General features: G+C 43.3%; 1 protein-coding gene across 1 annotated transcript in view; it reads right to left on the minus strand.

The window, feature by feature from the left end:
- Positions 1–295: 295 nt before the first annotated feature.
- The window catches only part of HSD17B2 (hydroxysteroid 17-beta dehydrogenase 2), a 70705-nt gene continuing 51487 nt past the window's right edge, over positions 296–19513 (minus strand). The window contains exons 4-5 of the mRNA XM_061173286.1: positions 6038–6175; positions 296–1178 (exon numbers count right to left, since the gene is read on the minus strand). Of these exons, the coding sequence (XP_061029269.1) occupies positions 817–1178; positions 6038–6175 (500 nt within the window). The 3' untranslated portion in view covers positions 296–816. The remainder of the gene's footprint in view (positions 1179–6037; positions 6176–19513) is intronic.

Below are 19513 nucleotides of genomic sequence, written 5' to 3' on the forward strand. Positions count from 1 at the left end.
CTTAATTCCCTTACCTGTGAAGTAGGGGTGAAGATTCCTACCTCCATTCTCAAATGAGAACTAGATGAGAGAATATCTGAAATGTATTCAGTGTAAACACCCAATTAATGCTCTCCATGGTGATCATTTCCACCCTGCAGTAAGTCCTACTGAAACCTCACAACCCAGACTGAGACTCAAACCCACCGTTTTTTAATTGAAATCGCACACCTGGTCTCACGACTTAATGAAGCTCAGGTTCTTTATGTCTCATCACAGAAGGAATTCAGTAAGAGACAAAGTGATACGTAAGAAGTAGATTTACTGAGAGAGATACACACCCCATAGACAGAATTTGGTCCATCTCAAAAGGCTTGAGAGCACCCCAAAATATGGGGTGGTTAGTTTTTATGGGCTGGGTGATTTCATAGGCTAACGAGTGGGAGGATTATTCCAACTATTTCGGGGAAGGGGTGGGGATTTCCAGGAATTGGGCCACCGCCCACTTTTTGGCTTTTTATGGTCTGCCTCAGAACTATTATGGCACCAGTGGGTGTGTCATTTAGGTAATATATTACAGTGAACGTATAATGAGGCTGAAGGGCCACTGGAAGTTGAATCTTCTGCCATCTTGGGCCTAGTCGGTTCTAACCAGTTTTATGTCATATGCTCAATGTCTATGTCATTCTTTTCAAGGTTGTGCCCTGCCCTCTTCCCTGCTGTCTCACTATTCAACCAACAGAGTTCACAGGGGCTGCAAGGTAGGAAACCACAACTTTAATGGGAAGCTCAAGATTCCCTTTCATTCCAAGACTCTAACATTTCCCACTGATTTGCCTACATGGCCTCATTCTTCCAGTTAGGCATGCTTAACACTCTGGGCATGCTCTTTCCATGGCTGTGCATTTTTTTGCTAAAATAATCAAATATGCCAGTAGGGCTAAAGGAAACAAAGCAGAGCCACAGATAAGACATTTTCCCCGGTGCATAAAATGCAAAGGGGCTCTTAGCAGAGATGGCATGCTGGACGTCCAGGAGCACTGGGGAGACGTCCATTACGGAGTAGGTTTGCATTAACATGAGAAAATTGCGTTCCCTAAGGATATAGTCCTGGCCGTAGTCCTCTTGCACGTCAGGGGTGAGGTGGTCCAGGATGTTTTTCTCCAGCTTGTCCCACGTGTCACTCGTGCCTGTGATGTCTGAGATGCAAGAAAAAAAGAGAGGCTCAGATGCTGGGAAGGCTAAAACAGGCATGTCCTACCCCTAATTGGGAAGAAGGCCCTTATGAACTGGCTTCTGTTGGGAAGGACATTCCCAAATGCCTTTTAAAGTATGTGCTTTATAATGGCAAGTCTATTCTTTTAAACATACATACAGAACAGAGCACAGATGAATAGGTTTGCACAAACCGAATAGCTCATGTAACCAGCAACCAGACCAAGAAAAGGACAAACCAGCCTTGGCCACCTTCCCAGGAGCCACTGTCAGATGAGCAGAGTAGAGTAGCTTTGCCTGACTTTAGACATATGCACACATGGATGCATGTATTGTGTAGTCAGTAGCTTTCCATTCTGTAAATATGCCATAAATTATTTATCTATTATACTATGATGGGCGTTTGGGTTGTTTTCAATTTGAGGCTCTTACGAATAGTGCTGCCACAAACATTCTAGTACATATCTTTTCATGACTATTATATACAATATAAAATATAATGTATATAATATATATTATCTATACGGTATGTATATACCTACATATATACATACACATAATTTTTTTAAATATAGCAGTAACGCCTGCTTCTGTGTATAAAATTAAATATATAATGTTGGGAGTTCCCTGGTGGCCTAGTGGTTGGGATTCCGGGCTTCCGCTGCCATGGCCTGGGTTCAATCCCTGGTCAGGGAAGTTCCTGCAAGCCATGCGGCCAAAAAAAAAAAAAAAGAAAAGGTTAAAAAAATATGTAATGTTGAGCATCATGCTATCTATTTTTTTTTTAAGTCTTTCTTGAATTTGTTACAGTGTTGCTTCTATTTTATGTTTTTGGTTTTTTGGCCCCAAGGCATGTGGGATCCTAACTCCCTGACCAGGGATCGAACCCATATCCCACCCCTCCCATCCCCACAACCCCGCCCCGGCACTGGAAGGCGAAGTCTTAACCACTGGACCACCAGGGAAGTCCCTCATGTTATCTATTTAATAAATATAATTTTAATTTCATTTTAAATAATACATTAAATTTTAACATATAAATTATATGTGATTATATAACCATATATTTAATATAGAAGTAAATTCTTGCTTATTATATAAAATCTAATAGTATCTATATATTTACTTTAAAATATAGTAGCAATGGCTGCTCATTATATAAATAATGAATAATAAGGAGATGCATATGTTTTTAAAATTAATCTCCTCTGAGGAAACTTACAGTATTGTGTGTCATTCTACACTCCCTCCTTGCTCATACAAACATATAGATATGTTTGGCTTTGGCTTAATTTTATTTTACCAGGAACAAACAAAACACAAAAAGGATCATACTAGACGTATTTTCCAGGAATTTGCTTTTTTGTTTGTCTGTGGGTTTTGATTTTTGTTTGTTTGCTTAGTAATGGATCACAGACCTGCCTCCTGGTCAATGGCTATAGTTTTAAACCAGAGCAGCAGAATTTTCCATTGAGCAGCTTTTAGTCACCATTTCTCTATCAAAGGACTTGCCAGTCGTTCCTAGGTTTCACCATTTCAGGGAACGCTGCCATCACCAGCTTTGCACAATGTATCCTTTTGTTTTTCGGCGTTCACTTCTTTAGGCTACGGTCCCCAGAGGGTGGCTGTCTGGTCAAAAAACACATTCATTTTGAATTTTTTTTTTAATTAATTATTCCATGGCGCTTTTTTTTTTCCTTTATTTATTTATTTATTTATTTATTTTTGGCTGTGTTGGGTCTTCGTTTCTGTGCGAGGGCTTTCTCCAGCTGTGGCGAGCGGGGGCCACTCTTCATCGCGGTGCGCGGGCCTCTCACTGTCGCGGCCTCTCTTGTTGCGGAGCACAGGCTCCAGACGCGCAGGCTCAGTAGTTGTGGCACACAGGCCTAGTCGCTCCGCGGCATGTGGGATCTTCCCAGACCAGGGCTCGAACCCGTGTCCCCTGCATTGGCAGGCAGATTCTCAACCACTGCGCCACCAGGGAAGCCCCCATTTTGAATTTTAATAGCTAGTACCAGATTACTTTCCAGAAAGGTTGCAGCAACCCACACTCCCTCCTACAAAGTGTGTGATTGCTCAGGGATTGCTTTGGGGATGAGTTTTTGCTAGCTTGGGTGACTCCTGGATACCAGGACTGCAGGGGAACCTCACTATGAAATGTAAGCCAGTGAAATCCAATTATACTCATGGAAATGCAAACGGAGTTTCAACTGCTCATTTCTTTTCATGAAGGCAGGACCGTACTTAAAGAAATGATTACCCTGACAGTTACTACTCCAGACACTTCTGCATCTTAAAAAACATGTTTGCATGAACTATTGTTCCTCCAGCTACTTCTGCCCCAGTCTCTACTCTCACAGGGGATTCCTTTTCCTCTCCACTTCCTCCCTCTTTAAACACCTCATGGACTTTCTAATCACTCTTGTGCCTACCCTGTCCAAAATCCCCAAAACTCTCTTTATTGGTGACAAAGCCACCACCCTTTTGTCAATCTTCATCTGCCACTTTTGACACACACTTGCCCATCCCCTGCCACTTTGGGGCTACGCACAATAAAACTGGTAAGATGACGTGGATCCAAATCCCATCTCTGCCTCATATCAGCACTGTGGCTTGAGAAATTCCTTAACTTCTCTGAGCCTCGGTTTTCTACCCATAAGATGGGAATATTATGATGCCTACCTCATAGGTGAGGATTAAATGAGATTGTACACAGTCTTAAAATCTGCGAAGCGTGCAATATGCTTGAGCTATTTTTTATTGCAGGGTACCCAAAAAATCTGATATGTTTCCCTGAATGTCTTCAGGAGCTCTTTGTGTCCCTAAAGATTCCTTGTCTCATCCCCCACTTCAAATGTCATTCTCCAAACTTAAGTCCTCAGCTCTCCACCGTCTGGCCTCTTGCCTTTAGAGAGCCCATCAAATGTCAGCTTTAAACTGAGGACATCCTGATATAAAAGAAAGAACCAGGATCTGCACCTAGGGATCTGGTTTCAAATTCCCCACCATCGTGGTGTCACAGATGTCCATGCTGAGCTATATATTACCCATCCTACTTCAGTGTCCTCACCTGGTGAATGATGTCAATTAAACCTACTCCTCAGGGCTGTGATGCAGATTAAGACATATATGGAAAGGATGGGAGTAAAACTGGAATGATAATTAAGGAAACAATTTGGAAATATCCAATAAAGTTGGAGATAATTAAAATCTGTGATCCAGTCATCCCATTCCTGGGTATATGTCATAGGAAAAATCACACACACATATGCCAGAGTAGGTGTGCCAGAAGGTCCACAGCTGAATTGTTCACAGTCGTCCAAAAGTGACCCAAATATCCCATCGATAGTAGAAAAATTGTGGCATATTCACAGAATACTAGCAATGAAAATGAATGAACTACAGCTACACACAATATAAATGAACTGTGAAAACATAATGTTTGGTGAAAGAAGCCAGACGCAAAAAAATACATACACATTGATTCCATTTAAAGTTCAAAAACCAGTAAAGCCAAACTATTGTTTGGGGATGCATGTATGCATGGAACACTGTCAAGAACGGCAAATAAATGAATGTTACAAAAAGTACGACAGGTTACATGTTGCAGGGAGGAGAGGGCTAAAACTGGAGAGGACCATGTGAGGGCTTCTGAGAGCTGGCAATGTTTTATTTTTTTATCTGCATGTTAAGTACATGAATTTTTATAATATTGATAATTTATTAAACTATGTGTGTATATGATATATTTCTCAATTAAAAAAATAAGATCAACAATATCAGGAAAGAATGTACGGAAAATGGCTAGTGCCTGATAAGAACAGCTGCCCAAAATGCTAGCTATGACAATTTCAGTGAGTCCTTGAAACTGTAACTTAACTGCAGGGTTGCTCTCTGGTCCAAAGGGAATCTTGCATCTGTGTGTTGGAAGTTTTCATTGGCTGTGTCACCAAACTCTCAATCCTCCTGCCAGGTTCAAAATCAAATTCATCATTCTCCCCTTCCACTAGCTGTCAGGCAGCTTTTTGTGCTCTGCCTCTCAGGCTGCCATATTCGGCATCATCTTTGACCCACGCTCCTTCTGCATCAACTCCCCTCAACTCTCCTACCTGCCCAGGGAGTCCCCAAGTTGGAAACCCCTCTCAAGACTTCACCTTCCCTCCATTCCTACTGCCCTGGTCCTGCCTTTCAACCTGAGTGGCCCAGGTCTCTTTCCCTCGGTTTCCTTCCCAGATGAGCCCTTTCACCGAGTCTTCATGCTCCTCCTGAACAACTCTGGGAGATCCTGGCTGCTAAATGCTTCAAGACAAAGTTCTGCTTTTCTTTTAGATTTTTATCTGGTGCATTTGGGTTAATATTCAAACCTCTAGGGTTTGTTCTTTAGTGTGTTAGGCATCCCTCCCAGTGTGTGGTCTTTTATTAGATACGCTCTTTTACATCTTCATTTAGATCACCGATTACATGGTTGATGACCCAGAACTAAGGACTGAGCCATGGGGTCGTCTACATCTGCTCAGAGTCCAGAAATTCAGGCAGCGGAGAGGAGAGGATGGCCATCTCCTCCCGGGGTAGAAGGATGTGGGTCATGTCCTTCAGAGGGGAGGAGGTTGTGTTTGAAAAATACATAACATCAAAACTTAATTCCTTGGTGAAAAGAGGCAGGGGAGCAACCGTACATTGCAAAACCTGGCACCTGCCCCTCTATGCTTAGAAGAAGCCCACCCATCCCAACCCCTCTTTGGTCCACCACTGAGGGGTTTGGCTTGAACTCTGTCAAAAACAAAGGACCTTCAGCATCCCTTCCAGAATGAATATTGCAGGGCTCTTGGGCTCAGACACCTACTTGTTCGGAAGCCTCCAGGCTGGATGACAGAGACTTTAACTCCCCATTTGGATAGCTCTTGTCTCATGACTGCTGAAAACATGGTCAGAGCTGCCTTGGATGAGCTATAGGCTGCCATCTTCTCCATTGGAACCCCTCCTATGGGAATAATGGGAGGGAAAAAAAAAATCAGGTCTGATGTTTTCATTTGTTCATCCACTAAGTATTTAGATGGCACCTACTTCATGCCAGGAACTGGTATCAGTGGTGACTAAGGCAGAGAAAGGAAGACAAAGGCCCTCTGTATGCAGGTGAACGCATATTCTTGGTCACATCATTGTCTGGCTTCCTTTGCTTTTGCTTTCCATGCCTGCTTCATCACAGCTGGTCCAATGGCAAACCAAGTATAAGGCTCAATCTCTCTCAGCTTCTAAGCTAAATGTGATTTAGGTGGGATAAAGAGCATCTGCCCCAGCCTCTGACCTTCCAGTTTGGCCAACCTACATTCTGAGGTTCTGGGTGGACATATCTTTGGGGAAGTGGGGGCAGAGTGGGCACTGTTCTCTCCATTACAGAGCTTGTAGTTGAACAAATTGGGTTTAATACTTCTTGCAACAAGGAGTAACACACGCCATAGGGAACCGTGGGGCATCTCTGTAAGAGGGTATGAGCAGTCAGAATGGCTGTCATCAAGAAGTCTATAAATAATAAATGCTGGAGAGAGTGTGGCAGAAAGGGAACCCTATTACACCATTGATGGGAATGTAAATTGGTGCAGCCGCTATAGAAAACAGTATGGAGATTACTTTAAAAACTAAAAAAAGAGCTACCATACGATCCAGGTATCCCACTCCTGCATATGTATCCAGAAAAGATGAAAACTCTAATTTGAAAAGATACATCATACACCCCAATGTTCATAGTAGCACTATTTACAATAGCCAAGACATGGAAACAACCCAAGTGCCCATCAACAGACAGTTGGCTTAAGAAGCTGTGGTATATATACATACCATATATATGAAATGGAATAGTACTCAGCCATAAAAAATAATGAAATATTGCCATTTGCAGCAGTATGGATGGACCTGAGACTATTAGTGAAGTAAGTCAGACAATGACAAAATTATATGATATCACTTATATGTGGGATCTAAAAAATACTACAAATGAATCAATATACAAAACAGAAACAGACTCACAGACATAGAAAACAAACTTATGGTTACCAAAGGGGAAAGCAGGGGGAGAATAAATTAGAAGTATGGGATTAACAGTTACAAGCTACTATACATAAATTAGATAAGCAACAAGGATTTATTGTATAGCACAGAGAACTATATTCAATATCTTATAATAACCTATAATGAAAAATCTGAAATATATATATGAACTACTTTGCTGTACACCTGAAACTAACACAATATTGTAAATCAACTAAACTTCAGAAAAAAAAAAAATTCAGACAAATTAGATGGTAGTTCAAACACAGTTGAGAATTTGTTACCTAAAAGCTAGATCTGAGGAAATCACTAGGGATACAGAGAAAGTGGAAAATAGGAAAGAGAGGTATGGTAGGCAGAATAATGGTCCCTCAAAGATGTCCAGAGATGTCTCTGGAACATATGAATATGTTAGATTATATGGAAAAGGGGGAACTGAGGTTGCTAATCAACCTTGAGATCATGAGCTTAGCCTGGATTATCCAGGTGGGCCCAATGTAATCACAAGGGTCCTTATAAGTGAAAGAGAGGTGAGAAGGGCATTGGAATGAGAGAGATGGCCTGTTGTTGCTGCTTTAAAGACAGAGAAATGGGACCACGAACCAAGAATGCAGGCAGCCTCTAGAACCTAGAAAAGACAAGGAAATGGATTTGCTCGTAGAGCCTCCAGAAGGAACTCAGCCCTGCCAAAACATTGGTTTTAGCCCAATGAGACTCATTTCAGACTTCTGGCCTGTAGAGCTGTAAAATAATAAATTGGGGGTTAAAAAAAAGAGGGTGTGAGAAAGGACTTATTCTAGGAGGGCTAGCTAGGGCTGGGGACAGATGCTCTTTATTCCACTTGAATCACATTTCTTTCAGAAGCTGAGAGAGATTGAGCCTTAAACTGCGTCTCTCATTGGACCAGCTGTGAGGGATGAGCTATGGAAGGCAGAAGCAAAGGAAGCCAGAAAAGTGGTGTGACCTTACTTGGAATAAGGTTCTCTGCAGATGTAATTAAGGTACAAATCTCAAGATGAGACCATCCTGGATTAGGATGGGTCCTAAATCCAATGATGGCTGTCCTTGTAAGAGACAGAGAAAGAGAAGACACAGAGAAACAAGGGAGCAGACCATGTCAAGATGGAGACAGAGATTTGAGTGATGCTGCCACAAGCCTAGGAATGCCTGGGGCTACAGAAGCTGGGACAGGCAAGGAGGCATTCTCCCTTACAGCCTTCAGAGGGAGGTGGCGCTGCCAGCACTTTGATTTCAGAACTTCTGGCCGCCAGAACTGTGACAGTATAGATTCCTGTTGTTTTAAGCCGCTCTAATTTGTTACGGCGGCCCTAGGAAATGAATACGGGTGTGTTCCTGGTGTCCTTTCACTGGAAAACACGAGATTATGAAGGAGTTCAGAGCACCCAGGAGACCTCATGGGGAACCCAGGATGACTGAGCCCATGACATTAAGGGTCCCAGGTTTGGCAAAGGTTTCCCTGGTCAAAGAAGCATCCACTGGCTGAATTGATAAACTGTGATACAGCCGTACAATGGAATACAACTCAGCCGTTAGAAGGAATGAACTTGATACACACAACAGCATGGATGAGTCTCTAATTATGGTGAAAGAAAGAGCCGGACAAAAAAACAGTATGTATTGTATGATTCCATTTATTTATAATTCTAGAAAATGCCAACAAATCTATAGTGATAGAATGGATCAGTGGTTACCTGCTGGGGGACCAGGGTATATGGGTTAGAATAGGGGACAAGGAAGTCTGGGGAATGAAGATCATGTTCACTATCTTGATTGTGGTGACGGTTTCCTAGGTACATATCTATGGACCTTGAGGGCATTACGCTAAGTAAAATAAGTCAGACAGAGAAAGACAAATACCGTGGTATCTCCCTTATATGTGGAATCTTTAAAAAAAAAACACACAAAAAACGCTAACTCATGGATACAGAGAACAGATTGGTGATTACCAGAGGTGAGGGGTGGGGTGCTGGGGAAATGCATGAAGGTGGTCAAAAGGTACAAACTTCCAGTTATAACATAAATACATTCTGGGGACGTAATGTGCAACATACTGACTATAGTTAACAATACTGTGTTGTATATTTGATAGCTGTTAACAGTAAATTTTTATAAATTTATTTATTTATATTTTTTATTTTTGACTGTGTTGGGTCTTCGTTGCTGCGCGTGGGCTTTCTCTAGTTGCGGCGAGCGGGGGCTGCTCTTTATTGTGGTGCGCGGGCTTCTCACTGTGGTGGCTTCTCTTGCTGAGGAGCATGGGCTCTAGACACGTGGGCTTCAGTAGTTGTGGCTCGTGGGCTCTAGAGCACAGGCTCAGTAGTTGTAGCGCACAGGCTTAGTTGCTCCGCGGCATGTGGGATCTTCCCGGACCAGGGCTCGAACCCCGTGTCCCTTGCATTGGCAGGCGGATTCTTAACCATTGCGCCACCAGGGAAGTCCAAGAGAGTAAATCTTAAAAGCTCTTATCCCAAGAAAAAAAATTGTAACTGTGAGGTGATGGATGTTAACTAAGCTTATTGTGGTAATCATTTCGCAACATATACATATAGCAAATCATGTGGTACACCTGAAACTAATACAATGTTATATGCCAATTATAGCCCAATCAAACTGGGGGCAGGGAATGTAGGCATTGAAGTAGAGATACCTAGAATAGCTAATGTCAATTATCATCATGATTCTTACATGATTATTAAAGCTTTGGTCTGGGACTTCCCTGGCCGTCCAATGCAGTGGGCGCGCGTTTCATCCCTGGTGGGGGAACTAAGATCTCACATGCCGCGCGCGGTGTGACCAAAATGAAAAAAAAAAAAAAGCTTTGGTCTGGCTCACATAACTTCCTTTTGGGAAACACTCATCCTTACCTCCCTGTCTTTGTAGGAAGGCTGTCAGTCAACGGTTTGTCCTCATTCAGAGAGGCAGACTGACTGATCATCATATCCCATCCCCTGGACCCGGAGATTGGCTTGGGGCTGGGCATGTGACCTCAGCTGAGCCAGAGTCCTGACCTAGATCGTGGAAGGGAGATGCTTTTATGGTTTATTCCTGGCTACTTAAGTGTGATAACGGTGCAACACCAGCACTCCCAGGGGCCATTTCTGCCTCCACACAGGAGAAGGGAAACAAAGGGAAGCAGAGGAGCGAGAAGGGAGCTCAGAAAGCTGGAGGTAGGGGTTGAGGACGGAAACGGGGAGTGGAGGTGGGGGAGAGTTAACGATGACTCGGAACTTGATTCCAAACAGTCGGTGAGCTAATCACCTCCTTCTCCCTTAAGTCTGTCTGAGGTTTGACCCTGTCACTTAAAAGGAAGAGTCCTGAGGCTTAACTGGTGAAATTTCAGTGTAGTATCTGGCATCAAACATTCAACTCTGGTTCCTGTCTTGTCACGTATGACCAGCTGATTCTTATTTAAGTGAGTTTTAGTTTCACCAAATCTTAAGAGTTCAAAATCCAACTCCTTCCTTTGACTGGGGAGAAGGGCCAAAGAAGTTAAAGCAACTTGATCTAAGTTTCAACCCAGTCTGTGCGGTTAGACTATTCTCATTTCTCCACGGTTTTTAGAGGTGAGGTGAGCTTGGCCAGCTGGAAGGGAGGTTAGCAGAGGGCAGCAGTTAAGAGCCAGGTTCTGGAGCCAACACTGCCTGTGTTCAAATCCCAGCTCTGCCATTGATTAGTAAAAGCAGTTAAAGTTAGGAAAACCAGTTTATGTTTATGTGCCTGTCCTTTAATCTATAAATTAAGAATAATGATAATACATGTATCACAGGGTTGTTATGAAAGTTAAGTGAATTAATATATTAGAACAGTGTTTGGCACAAAGTAAGCTCCCTATTAGTCCTTCCTATTATTTGCCAAGGCACTGGGATTTTTAAAAGCTCCCCCAGGTGATTCCAATGGGCAGATAAGGTTGTTAAACACTTCTAGAGAACATCTATGATTTTTTTCCATTTATTTCTGTCCTCTGGACATGTAAATATTAATACAGCTTGGGCTCTGGAAAAACTGAGATCTCTGTTTTGGTTGTAGAAGTTGTGATCTCAGAAGTTGGATAGTGACCTGGCAGTGCTGTTTGATCCTTGATCCAAGTCTCACAGATGTGGGGCATAAGGTATGTTGTGTTTCAAGAGACTGAAATTAAAAGAGACTTTCTAGTGCTATGCTGGAAGAAAGGATTTTTGTTTATATGTTTGGTTTTGCTTGTTTGTTTTTGAGCTACATATGCCTTGGTCAAAATATATTTCCTTTGAATTATGTTGAGCAAAAGCCGGTTTCAAAAGGTTGCATTACTGTATGATTCCATTTATATAATATTCTTGAAAGAAAATTACAGAGATGGAGAACAGATTCGTGGTTGCCAGGAGTTGGGGATGGGGTGAGCGTGTGGATGTGGCCATAAAAGGGGTATCTCAGGATCATTATGGTGCTGGAACCATTCTGTATTTGATTGTGTTCATAGTTACAGGAAGCTATACATATGACAAAACTGCACAGACCTATAAACACACACACATAAATGGGTGCAGATATAACTGGTGAAATCTGAATAAGTTCTGTGCATGGTACCAATGGTTTTGCTATCATACTGTAGTTATGTAAAATGTTATTATGGGAGTCTGGATGAAGGGTGAACAGGACTTCCCTGTATGTTTCCTTGCAGCTTCCTGTGAGTCTATAATTATTTCCAAACAAAAAGTTTAAAAATGCATACTCCCTTTAATACACGCTTAGGTGGCTTCCCTGGTGGTGCAGTGGTTAAGAATCCACCTGCCAACGCGGGGGACATGGGTTCGAGCCCTGGTCCGGGAAGATCCCACATGCCGCGGCGCAACTAAGCCTGTGCACCACAACTACTGAGCCTGCTCTCTAGAGCCCGTGAGCCACAACTACTGAGCCCGTGAGCCACAGCTACCTAGCCCGCGCACCTAGAGCCCATGCTCCGCAACAAGAGCGGCCACCGCAATGAGAAGCCTATGCACTGGCACGAAGAGTCGCCCCTGCTCGCCGCAACTAGAGAAAGCCCGCGCGCAGCACCAAAGACCCAACGCAGCCAAAAATTTTTTTAAAAATAAAAATTTAAAAAAAGACACGCTTAGGTCAGGAGAACTGCCTTGCTCCCGTGTAGGTCTTTGGCTATACCAAGGTCATAAGGTCTCCTAACATTTTGGTAAATAAAACTAAAAAACTTAAGTTTATTGAAGTTTGGCATGGGAGGCCCAAAAATCAAGGCCTGGCTAATTTGAAATGTTAAAACATGAGAGAAGCCCCTTAAGCAAGCTAGAGCTTTTGAAACATTTTCTGCCAAGGCTGCAACCAAATTTAAAGTGACAATATACGTCTTCCTCACTCCATTCCACGCTCACCCCCATCACTGATGGACGTGGCTAATGCAAACGCAAAACTTTGCCCTTAGAGCAGTACTCGCTTAGGAGGTACCAAAACTGAATGCTGGGGTTCCCTCCAATCGATTCTAAGTAGCCAGTGCTGGTAAATGGCTCAGAATATGGGGTGACCTTGTTATTCAGCGACTTAATGGAACACCCAGTCAACAATGGGACGTGTTTTAACCAACCACGTACAGACCTATGGACTCTTTCCATCCTTCATAACTGCAAATCATCTAGCCCTACTCGGTGCAGCTACTATGAAGACAGCATCCCCCCCCCTCTTCTAGAACACACCAGTCCCCCCCACCCAGCTTTTCTGCCTCGGGGAACTACTCAGTGAATCTGTTCCCTGGCAAGAATAAACTCAGCATTCATGTTTCTGATCACTCTGGTGGTCCTTGTCTTTCTGGTGGTCCTTGTTTTGACCTTATGGCATACTGTTGGCCGTGGCTAACACGGAGGGAAACTTGAAGTTACAATCCTGGAGCTTACAGACTTGTGAGGCCTTTTCCCCACACCCCCCTCGGGGGGCTCAGTCCTGGTCTTTGCCTGGCTCCTTCGGTGTGGCATAAGCAACAAGTTAGTAACATTTCCCAAGGTTCTAGCATTCAGATGTTCTTGATGTCCTCTGAGGTAACACAGGGCCTCACAACACTCCTCCTAGCCATAATGATCAACACCTACCAGGAGATCCTCTTGTTCCTGACCTAAAGCTAACATATGACCATATAGGAACTATGGAAAAGAAAGGGCTTTCCAATCGAGTGCTCTATTAACACGGGGCACACTTATTGCAGCTTTTCAGCCTGAGGCTGTATAGGTAAGGTGTGATTTTTTGATTTATAATAAATATGTATTTGGTCATGGTCGCTGTTTCTGGCACAGGGCTTCTAAAACCCTGGGAATTTCCTAAGTGATGAAAGTGGCAAAGGTTAATGAGGACTTTTGTTATGTTAATGAGGCAACGAGAACCTCTCCTAAGGATGGGCGGAGGGCTGGCTGCAAGTGGATCCAATCTTGTGATTAGAGGGTTGGAACTTTCAGTCCTACCCCGACCCCCGGGGAGGGGAGAAAGATTGAGATCAATCACCAATGGCTATGATTTAGTCAATCACATGCTATAATGAAGACTCCATAAAACCCCAAAGGAGGGAGTTGGGAGAGCTTCCAGGTTGGTGAGCAGGGAGATTCGGGGAGAGTAGCGAGTTCAGAGAGCGTGGTAGCATCACACCTTTTCCCTGTGCCTTGCCCTACATATCTCTTCATCTGGCTGTTGATTTGTATCCTTTAATATCCTTTGTAATAAACCGGTAATCCAGTGAGTAAGCAGGTTTCCTGAGTTCTGTGAGCTGCTCTAGCAAATTAATCGAACCCAAGGAGCGGGTAGTTGGTACCTCTGATCTACAGCGAATCGGTCAGAAGCACAGGTGATAACCTGGGCTTGCCACTGGCATCCAAAGTGGGGATGGGGGGCAGCCTTGTAGGACTGAGCCCTAACCTGTGGGATCTGATGCTATCTCCAGGTAGAGAGCTTCAGAATTGAGTTGAATTGTAGGACACCCTGCTGGTATCTGAGCATTGCTTGTTGGTGTTGGGGAAACTCCTCTCTCCAGTGTGGAACCAGGTGCAGGACACTTTTATAGGGGTACCAGGGTCCCATGCCCACAGCAGCTTTCTCATTCTCTAATATCTTCCCAAGCCAGAACACCCATGACCTTGTCTCAGGAGAAAGTAATGAGGGCTCCCAGCTGGTTTCTGCCTCCTCCAAGGTCAACTGGATTCAACTCAAGTAACAAAGTCCAGGGAATTCCCTGGCGGTCCAGTGGTTAGGACTCCGAGCTTTCCCTGCCGAGGGCCCGGGTTCAGTCCCTGGTCGGGGAACTAAGATCCCACAAGCCATGCAGCGTGGCCAAAAAAAAAAAAAGGAAAAAAAAGTAACCACCACCTGGTGGTCAGGTGGTTAAGATTCTGCGCTTCCACTGCAGGGGGCGTGGGTTTGATCCCTGGTTGGGGAAGTTCCGCATGCCTCGTGGTGCGGCCAAAAAAAAAAAAAAAAAAAAAAAACTTTAGGCATGGTTAGCAGAAATTGGAGACTAATAGCATCTGATTGTTCCCTTGTAATTTGACAATCTCTGGGGATTCGACAACTGTTTGGTATCAAAATCAATGTCTGAGACCTCGTTCAAAGTGTGGTTGAGTAGCAGCAGTAGCTGGGAATCTGTTAGACGTGCAAGCCCTCAGGTCTCACTCCACACCCACTGAATCAGAAACTCTGGGGGTGGGGCAGAATTTTTTTCTTATTGTGGTAAAATACGTAAAACATAAAATTCACCATTTAACCCTTTTAAGGTGTACAATTCAGTGGCTTTTAGTACGTTTACAATGTTGTATAACCAATAGCACTATCTAGTTCTGTATTTTCAATGCCCCAAAAGGAACCCCCATACCCCAGCCCCTGACAACCACTAATATGCTTTCTGTCGCTATGGGTTTGCCTGTTTTGGACATTTCACATAAATAGGATTGTCCCAAGATATGGCCTTTTGTGTCTGGCTTCTGTCACTTAGCACAATCTTTTCAAGATTCACCCTTCAGAGTATCAGTGCCTCATTCCTTTCTATGGATTAATAATATTCCATTGTATGGATAGACCACATTTTGTTTATTAATTCATCAGTTGATGGACATTTGGGTTGTTTCCATCTCTGGCTATTATAAATAATGCTATGAATACCTATGTACAAGTGTTTGTTGGAACACATGTTTTCTGTTCTCTTGAGCATACACTTAGGAGTAGAATTGCTGAGTCGTAACTCTGTGTTTAATTTATTGAGGAACTGCCAAGTGTTTTCCACAGAGGTTGCACCATTTTACGTTCCCACCAGCAACTCAGGAGAATTCCAGTTTCTCCAGACCCTTGCCATCAAGTGCTGTTTTCTGGTTTTTTGATTATAGCCATCCTAGTGGGTGTGAAATATTATCTCATTGAAGTTTTGATTTCCTGCAGTCGTTATTAAGTAGCCCTCCTGGTGAATCAAATGCATCTGAAGTTTGAAAAAATTGTCCAGGGACCAGTAGCAGTCACTTAGGAACTAGTTATAGAAATACAGAATCTTAGGCCCCCCTCAGACCAACTCAGTCAAATTCTGCATTTTAACAAGACCCCCAGCTGATCACTATACACATAATGTTTGAAGCACTGGTGTAGGAGACAGCCCTAAATTGCTAATACTTCCTAATCATTGCTTAAACGTACTAGCATTAGGGTCTGTGTTTTTTTTGCCCTTCCCCCTGCCCCCTGTTTCCCTGGTGTGTTCTTGCTTGGTAATCTGGAAAAGTGAGAGGAACACAGAATTTGGAGTTAAATAGACCCAGTTACCAGCACTGACTTCATTGCTTACCAGCTGGATGATCCTGGGCTAGAGTGTGCTTGATCTAAAAAGGAATCAGTATCTGCATCCTGCACATGTTAGAACTGAATGACTTCAGGGGTGTAAGCATCTAATTCAACTCAGCATGAAGACGTTCACTCCATCTTGCTCTCCCCTCTCCCCCTTACCCTACGCTAAGCCCTGGCTAGTGTGAGAGTTTTAAGGAAATGAATCTCAGCTTTGGCTTCCTCTCACGTCACTGAGCAGCTGAGACTGGCTGAATGATTTGCCAGATGATTCCCTTAAGGCAGCTAACTTGGCAAGAAAAAAAATCCAGGAATGATCCCATTGTCAACTTCTCCGGACTAAGACCAGGCTCAAGTTTGGAACTGTGAAATCTGCCGGATACCTAAAATCTGTAGACTTGTAAGACTCTCTGAGGCCACTTACTTTGGTGTAAAGTAATTTTCATGCATTTTAAATAGCTCGATGTGATGGGCAACCGTTACTGTCTCTCAGTAGAGAGGTCCCTGTTACTAGGGTACTTTCTGTGTACCAGTAACTGTGCTAAACACTCAGAATCCACAATGCATTTAGATCTACAGCTGAGACCAGAAGTTCTCAACTGGGGCTGATTTTGCATCCCACCCCCACCCCAGTGGACACGTGGTAATATCTGAAGGTCAGCACTGGGTGCTACTTGCATCTAATGGGTCAAGAACACAGATGTTGCTAAACATCCTACAATGCATCGGACAGCCCCCCACAGAAAGAATTAGCCTCCCCCAGGTATCAGTAATGTTCAGGTTGAGAAATGCTGCCTTAGACTCAGGAGCTGTGTCACCCTATCACAACAGAAGATGAAATGGACACAGACAAGTGGGGCTACTTGCCCCAGATCACCCAGCTAGTAATACAAGAGCACGATTCAAAGCACAACTGGCTCAAAATCCCTGAGGCCTTAGTCGTTTTATAAGGTTTGCTTTCAGCTGTTCTCATTCAAGCACAACTTACGACATAACACGGGTATTTACTCTGCAATTTCTTAAGAGGAAAACTGGCCAGAAAAGACTTTTAGACCTCTCAAACATAAAGATTTTTCAAGTGCCCTTTGTACAATCAATCAAAGAGTCATCTCCCACTTCCTTCAATCCTTGGTTAAATATTTATCAAGCTTCCTTGCCAGGATTTAGGTTAAAGAGCTCTTCTATTTCTGTGGGAGGGATGATAAACATGATTACAGGGGGGTGGAAAATCCTCCCAGAGAAGATGTGGTCAAATGTGGAAGTAGTGACCTGTTGGGCTTATTTGCCCAGGAGCTAGTGCGTGACAGGAAGCAACAGGATGGAACAGTCACAGGTGGCAATGCCAGCAGTTGGCAGGATAAAAAGCCACAGGTGCACACAGAGCCAGCCTCTTCATGGCAGATGGCTTTTGGGTCTCTAACTCTACCACATGCCAGGTGCAAGGCTGATGCTTAAAACCGTGTCATTTCATCTCATCTCACCGTGGCCCTAAGAAGAAACGATCATTATTATCCCCATCGTAAAATGCAGAAGCTGCAACTCAGAAGTTCAGGACTTTGTCGTAGGTCACTCCATTGTCAGTGGTAAAGACAGGATCAAAACCTAGGCAGTTTATCCCCACTGAATTTTCCAGCTTCTGAAAGTTACCTGCATTCTTTGGCTCACGGCTCCTTCCTCCATCTTCCAACCTCTCTTTGAGTCTGACCTTCCTGCCTCCCTCTTGTAACCGCATCAGACCCACCTAGATAATCTAGGATCATCTCTGCCTTTCAGATCCTTAACTCAATCATACCTGCAAAGTCCCTTTTGCCAGGTAAGGTCACATATTCCAGGTTCCAGGTTTTAGGACATGCATGTATTTGAGAGACCACTATTCTACCAAACCGGTTGCCTACTCACAGTATCCTGAGACACTTTCTTTGGGGTTATTTACTACGCAGCAGTGGATAACTTGAATAGAGTCAGCAGTTCCAGCTCAGCTCCTCCTGGCTGATGCAAACTTCCATGATAAATCTACACCATTGAAATTCTTGTCATGTAGAGGGTGGCCGAGGTGCCAGACTCAAGACAACCTGATGAGTCAGGGCAACCATGAACTCCATTTGGAGAACACTTACTGGCTGTCTCTCTCTCTCTCCATACCTCCATCTTCAAAATGAGAAAAAGACCAGGGTGAACTCCCAAATAAGTACATTTTCCAAAATTACTGTTACATTAGCTTTGCCAAGAGACACATCATCAAGTTGGCATCACATTGGATGTTAATTTTGTGGATTGGTGGTTGGTTATATAGTGTCTTTTACACATGCCATGACTTTTCTGATTCTTGTGTTACAGTCTAGCTTTTTATCCCCTTGCTCAAAAATCTTTTCCATTGTTTCGCAAAACACTCATCAGCAAAGTGCCAGGGATTCTGCTGAACTCCTCTGCCCCTCATCAACGAGGGAAACTATAAGCATGATTTAAGATCTTTGGCTCCTGTCCTCTTACAAACACCTGCCCTGTCAAGTACATACGCTTTCTTTCTGTTCTGCTTTCATGCTATTGTTTTAACAACTTTATAAAATTCCCTGGGTGGTTTCTGAGTCCTGCAAATGAACCTATTTCTAGAGTTTCCTTGAAACATAAGGATTCAAAGCTGGATGTGATGAAGGAAGACTCCATACATCTTGGTGCCTGACTGGGTGGGAGAAAAGAAGAGAAAGGCACAGGGAGAAACAAATCCAAGAAGGCTCAAAGCTCTGAAACCTAAAAGACTAGGAGATGAACAGAAAGAAGTCAAGAGAGGAAGCTCTGAATGGCTGATAGAAAGTTTAGCTTCAGACATGTTGACTTGGTGATGATGGTAAGATACTGGAATGGAACTAGTAAGGCTGGGTATAAAAGATTTTGCATGTCCAATGGTGAGAATAGGAGTGAGATGTGTGATTTATTTTAACCCTCAAACATTTGCCTCCAGTGGAAATATGTAACAAGTCCATTCAAAGTCTTGGCTTAGAAAAAGTTTTAGAGGCCAAGTTGAAGGTGTATGAATGGGCGTCTTCTGTAGCGTAAATTCGTCACTCGCCCATTCATTCATCTGCACACTTGCATTTTTTTATTTATTAATTGAGCTTCTACTTCATGCCAGACACTGGGCCTATAGCAGGTAGTGTGCATATCAGTGATACATAAGTAAAATCTTATGAACGAATGAGCTGCTCAAAGTTGAGAACCAAGAGAGGAAGAGAAAAAACTTCTTTGTCACTGTGTCAAGGAGAAGGCAATGATAAGTCATTTCAGTAAATATTTGTTGAATGAGTGAGGCAAAGGAGCATGTGAGACTTTTCCAGATGTACCAGATTGTACCAGGGAACTGAGAAAAGTGAGGTTTCCACAGAGGTCAAAAATGTAAAGGCTAAGTTCAGAAGAAAGTTAAGGGTGAAATGTTGCAAATGTATTTTCTCAGGATTTGTTTGCTTTAGCAAGGTAG

This window comes from Eubalaena glacialis, chromosome 18, assembly GCF_028564815.1.
Source record: "Eubalaena glacialis isolate mEubGla1 chromosome 18, mEubGla1.1.hap2.+ XY, whole genome shotgun sequence".
Lineage (NCBI taxonomy): Eukaryota > Metazoa > Chordata > Mammalia > Artiodactyla > Balaenidae > Eubalaena > Eubalaena glacialis.